Below are 6,000 nucleotides of genomic sequence, written 5' to 3'. Positions count from 1 at the left end.
AAGCTGGAAGACAGAGACGGAAGCCACTCCACCAGTTAGATAGACCTACCTTTGTTGAAGCCTCTTCCTTGACAAGACAAGACAGTCACCAGCAGGACAAATATACCAATGCTGCTACATGGAAGCCTGAGTGACGTGAGAGAGAAACAAAGTGGTGAAAAGTGGGCGTGTGCATTACTCAGCAGCATGTGGTCTGTAACATGTCTGGCAGATGTAGGACGATTAGGGCAGGACAACCTACCTCTTCCAGGTGCTGATCTTGCATTCTCTCTTACAGGAATACACCATTGATGTGTTCTTCCGTCAAAGCTGGAAGGACGAGCGGCTAAAATTTAAAGGGCCAATGGCGGTTCTCCGTTTGAACAACCTGATGGCCAGTAAAATCTGGACCCCTGACACATTCTTTCACAATGGCAAGAAGTCTGTGGCACACAACATGACTATGCCCAACAAACTCCTACGAATCACAGAGGAGGGAACTCTGCTCTATACTATGAGGTGAGAGAAACCATTTTCTCAACTGGGATATAGTCTGCTTTCTTCATATTAGATTTAGGAAGAGGTATTTTTAACACTGAAAGTGGAAATCCTCACTGGGAAGCAGAACGTGGTTTTCTCTACAGATAATAAGCATACATCTGTCAGTCTCATGATGATCGTGATTCCAGTACATTATAATGTTTTTGTAACTTATGCTCTAGAAAATACAGTTGGTATCCAGCAAATTATTTATCCTTAAAAGGGAGTGGCAGTGGAGAGCACCAAGAACCATAGTGAGTGGAGTGAGTAGTGTAGACTAGAGTGGTAGAGTGGAGGCTCGCTGTGAGTTTTCATTTGAGCTGAATCATCATAAATAATGGTCCCAGATGTGAATTTCCATGGCCCACAAAATGGAGCTAACATGTGGGTCACAGAGGGTGGCCATAAAACATTCTTTAACATATTTATTAGCAGATAAGGACGCAGTGTGAGTTAATATTTATGTCGTAGAGATGACGAATGGGTGACATGTCATGGTTCGTTTGACATTCCCCTTTTCACTGTGCTGTCAGGAAAAGGCTGCTGCTCAGAGCTTTGCAGCAGTGGCCCTCCATTCCTTCAATTAGATTTGCAAAAGGCCTTTGTTGTATCTTATCTCACTCTCATCTCTGTCTCTGTCTGTCTGTCTCTCTCTCTCTCTCTCTCTCTCTCTCTCTCTCTCTCTCTCTCTCTCTCTATCTATCTTTCTCTCTCTGTGTGTCTCTCTCTCTCTGTCTCTCTCTGTGTGTCTCTCTCTCTGTGTCTCTCTCTGTGTGTGTCTCTCTCTGTGTCTCTCTCTGTGTGTCTCTCTCGCTCTCTTTCTTTCTCTTTCTCTTTCTCTCTCTCTGTCTCTCTCTCTCCCTCCCTCCCTCCCTCCCTCCCTCCCTCCCTCCCTCCCTCCCTCCCTCCCTCCAGACTGACCGTAAGGGCAGAGTGTCCCATGCACCTGGAGGACTTCCCCATGGATGCCCATGCTTGCCCACTGAAGTTCGGCAGCTGTGAGTGATTCGCTGTTTTCCCTCGCTCTCTTTGTCTTTCCCTTCCAACAGGAAGCCCAGTACTCGTACCTGATAGGAGTTGACAGTGGCGTAACAGCTATTTTCAGGCAGGACCTGGCCTCCCAGGCCTGCCAGGCCCCACCAAGACCCACCAGCATACTGTAGACCTCTGTTTATCTGAGGCAGTACTCCCTGTCATACTTCCAGTTCCATTGTGCCAGCTGGTCATTGCTGCCAGGTCTTCTGACCCCAAATTATCCTCGAGAAGTCGAGAGAGAGAAATCGTTTTTTGTTGATGTTTTATGTCTTCTCACTTTTGTTTATTGTTTATTTCACTACCTTTGGCAATGTAAACAGATGTTTCTCATGCAAATAAAGCCCCTTTGAATAGAGAGAGAGAGAGAGAGAGAGAGAGAGTAGGAGCCCAACGATAATGAGTCAGTTTGTTCAGAATAACACACCTTGAATAAAGACCAACTCTCAACTTTAAACTGGCTTGCTGAATATTTCATTGATGAGGCTCCTTTGCAGTACAAATCCTCAACAGTGCTGAAGCAACACTTTACGTGTTGGCTGGGTCACCAGGTGGGAAGAAATCTGACTTGGTTGTTTAAAGGTCAGTCAGATTGAGATGTTGTTTGTTTCTCTTTCCCTCTCTCTCAGTAGCGGTGCGTGGGTAAAATCACTGGGGAAGACAGAAAAAAAGCCATATTACAACCTATGTGTTGTGATAATTGCGTTGTTTTCTCTACAACCTGTTAGTTCATATGCCTTGCCACTGTGATATATAGATAGGCCTAAGGCAGAGACAGTAAGAACACACAGTGGCAGAATAAATTCAACCACACCTTTGTTTCATCACAAAACCGGAGAGCAACCCCTGTGAAGTCCACAAAGCATATTGCATGTAACGAACAGTTACGTGGCCTACAGCATGATAAGTTAATGTTCCCCACATTTTCTGACTACTAAACAACTATTGATTTAGAACCACAGAGTTTTACCGCAAGTCGCAAAGGAAACAGGATCTAGCTCAACTAATCCAGCACCATTTCAACTTCAACATTTCATCATCATCGAATCACCTCTGATTGGTCGAATACAATGACAACTAAAAGGCACCAAAAACTATTTAGTCTAATCAACGGAAACCTAAAAAATGTTGTGGATGTCCATGGTTATGAATTCTCTGTGTGTGTGTGTGTGTGTGTGTGTGTGTGCGTGAAAGTAGGAAAACCATGTTGACTCCCCCTACGGTCTATGACTGTCATATTCAACATATTTTTAGTTTTTGTTGTCCTAGGCTACCTGGCTAACATGTTAGTTCGCTAGCCTAACTTCCTTATATGGGCAACGTTAGCTAGTTAACATTAGCCTTTTACATCTAGCTACATTTTGAACTTCCATCCTCTCAGGCCAGAGGCACAGTATATGAATTAATGGTTGGATCAGAATCGTCGTTATAATCATTGGCCAGTACGGAAAATTAAGTAAAACCACAAGTCCAAATCCCTATCTCCATACACGGCAAATTTAGGAAAGGGACCATTTTAACCTGCTAGCCACCGGAGGACAACAACACAACGAGATGTTTCTGTCAATGACGTATTGCTCTCGATGTGATGTGATTGGAGTGATCCCAAATCCCAACTGGCTTTTTTTTGGTTCGCCAGGGCCATTCACAGTTGAGCGCAACGCTGATTGGCTATTATTTTGTATTTTGCATTCAATGCTACGGGCAGCAACAATGTCATACTCTTTTTGACCAGACAGCATCAAATAGATGGCCTACACATACAGAGACAGAGGGGCGCTGTTTCACTTGCTCAGATGCTTTTCTCTGGTGAGATACATTCAGCCTCTTGCGAATTGAAGGAAAATATTAAACACAAACAAAATATGAATTATTTTATGTTTATTTCTTGGTCATTTTGGGGGGGAAGCCTGCTTCTCCTTGCCAGCCATGAATACACACCACTGCTCTCTCTTCTTCCTGACAGATGCTTACACCAGGGCTGAGGTTGTGTACGTGTGGACGAGAGGGGCAGCCCAGTCTGTTGTGGTGGCTGAAGATGGCTCTCGGCTCAACCAGTATGATCTGATGGGGCAAAGCGTGGACTCTGGGGTTGTCCAGTCCAGCACAGGTCTGTTTCCCTTGTAAAGTACACTATATTTACAAAAGTATGTGGACAACCCTTCAATTTTGTGGATTCGGCTATTTCAGCCACACCCATTTCTGACAGGTGTATAAAATCGAGCACACCACCATGCAATCTCCATAGACAAACATTGGCAGTAGAGTGGCCTTACTGAAGAGCTCAGTGACTTTCAATGTTGCACCGTCATCGGATGTCACCTTTTCAACAAGTCAGTTTGTTAAATTACTGCCCTGCTAGAGCTGCCCCAGTCAACTGTAAGTGCTGTTTTTATGAAGTGGAAATATCTAGGAGCAACAACGGCTCAGCCGTGAAGTGGTAGGCCACACAAGCTCACAGAATGGGACTGCCGAGTGCTGAAGCATGTAGCGCGTCAAAATTGTCTGTCCTCGGTTGCAACACTCACTACCAAGTTCCAAACTGCCTCTGGAAGCAACGTCAGCACAAGAACTGTTCGTCGGGAGCTTCATAATATGGATTTCCATGTCCGAGTAGCCCCACACAAGCCTAAGATCACCATGCGCGATGCTAAGTGTCGGCTGGAGTGGTGTAAAGCTTGCAGACATTGGAGGGAGGGAGGGAGATGGAAGCAAGTGGGACAGAGAGAGATGGACAAAGAGAGAGACAGAGGCAGAGAGAGACAAAGCAAGGTCCATACAGAAAGGGTTTGATGAGATCGTTGTGGAAGAACTTGACTGGCCTGCTCAGAGCTCTGATGTCAACCCCATCGAACACCTTTGGGATAAATTGGAACACTGACTGCGAGCCAGGCCAAATTTCCCAACATCAGTGCCGGACCTCACTAATGCTCTTATAGCTGAACGGAAGCAAGTCCTTGCATCAATGCTCCAACATCTAGTTGAAAGCCTTCCCAGAAGAGTGGTGGCTGTTATAGCAGCAAATGAGCGACCAACTCCATATTAATACCCATGATTTTGGAATGAGATGTTCGACAAGCAGGTGTCCACATACCTTTGGTCATGTGGTGGGTACCTACACTAAACTTCCCTCTCTGTTCTCTCACTTCCATTGCTTTGTGTTTGTAGGCTTACTCTGAGAACATGTCCCAGATTTGTCATTTCCCTTGTGGGCATCACATCCTTTACCTTCTTTTTGGTACATTGATACTGGCATCGGTGACCCCTTTACAGTGCATTTCACTGCAGGCCGAAAGGTAGATTTGAGTTTCTGTATTGGTCTGTGTTTGATAGTGTCAATGCCTATCTCATTCAATTATATATGCTAATTCTGAGGAACCATTGATTTACCAAAAACCAATGTAATTAATGTTGTATGACCATTGAATGATTCCTTTGTTTAAATCTCTGTCAAACATAAAGAGCCAATGTATTACTACCTAGGTCAGGGATCATCAACTCAATTCAGCCACTGGCCAATGTTTTCTTCAGCCGATGGTCGGGGGCCGGAAACATGATTCCAAATCATTTGTATGCAAGTTGACTGCAAGAAGCCCAAACAAATCTAATATTTGACTAAAACATAATAATTTCAAACCTTGCAAACATTTGTATACAATCACGTTTCTCTCTGTGTGGGAATACTTGGCAACATATTTCAAATAAATCCACCCGCGGCCGCCAGTTGGGTAACACTGACATAAGTCATTCCCAGTGCTGTCGCAGAGCATTCAATATGGTATTGCTCTAAATGCATCGATGAATTGGGTTATTATCAACTAACTCCATGCCACATTATTGAATTAGTTGATAAATGAGACCTAAACAATAGTAATAAATGTCTGGCCATAAAACTACTCCATGTCCATAACATGACTAACCTCTACAAAGCACACATAGACAGACTTCCTGTTCGGTATGGTTTAATAGTCTTACACGACAGCTGAAGATTATGGAGTGCACAAAACCAGCACACTACATAGACTGATTGGATGTATTAGTTTCCATATCTTTTCTTTCTAATTGGCTTTTATTTGTGTTTTGGAAGGGGGGTACGTTGACGCAGAGAAGAACTGCACTCTCACACATTTTTGGAGTATATCAGATCAAATATTTAGGATTCACAGGAGCACTAGAGCTCTATGAAGTGGCTCTCCAACTCAGATGACACAGTCCCTTCTCATGCTTTTCAACTCTCTGTTTCCCCCTGTCCCACCTTCCTGAAAAACAGGAGAGTATGTTGTCATGACGACACACTTCCACCTGAAGAGGAAGATTGGTTATTTTGTCATCCAGACGTACCTGCCCTGCATCATGACGGTGATCCTGTCCCAGGTGTCCTTCTGGCTCAACAGAGAGTCCGTCCCAGCCAGGACTGTGTTCGGTGAGTCGCTACTACTTCATGCCAAA

General features: G+C 44.3%; 1 protein-coding gene across 7 annotated transcripts in view; it reads left to right on the top strand.

Annotated features, from left to right (window-relative positions):
* The window catches only part of gabra1 (gamma-aminobutyric acid type A receptor subunit alpha1), a 29,975-nt gene that overhangs the window by 11,917 nt on the left and 12,058 nt on the right, over positions 1-6,000 (top strand). For all 7 annotated transcript variants that reach the window (XM_021617487.3, XM_021617484.3, XM_021617483.3 and 4 more), the window contains 4 exons: positions 278-498; positions 1,435-1,517; positions 3,518-3,661; positions 5,822-5,974. In XM_021617487.3, coding sequence (XP_021473162.1) covers positions 278-498; positions 1,435-1,517; positions 3,518-3,661; positions 5,822-5,974 — 601 coding nt within the window. The remainder of the gene's footprint in view (positions 1-277; positions 499-1,434; positions 1,518-3,517; positions 3,662-5,821; positions 5,975-6,000) is intronic.

Source organism: Oncorhynchus mykiss, chromosome 10 (assembly GCF_057628025.1).
Source record: "Oncorhynchus mykiss isolate SJ-2025 chromosome 10, ASM5762802v1, whole genome shotgun sequence".
Taxonomy (NCBI): Eukaryota; Metazoa; Chordata; class Actinopteri; order Salmoniformes; family Salmonidae; genus Oncorhynchus; species Oncorhynchus mykiss.
This window is presented reverse-complemented; position numbering and strand designations above follow the sequence as displayed.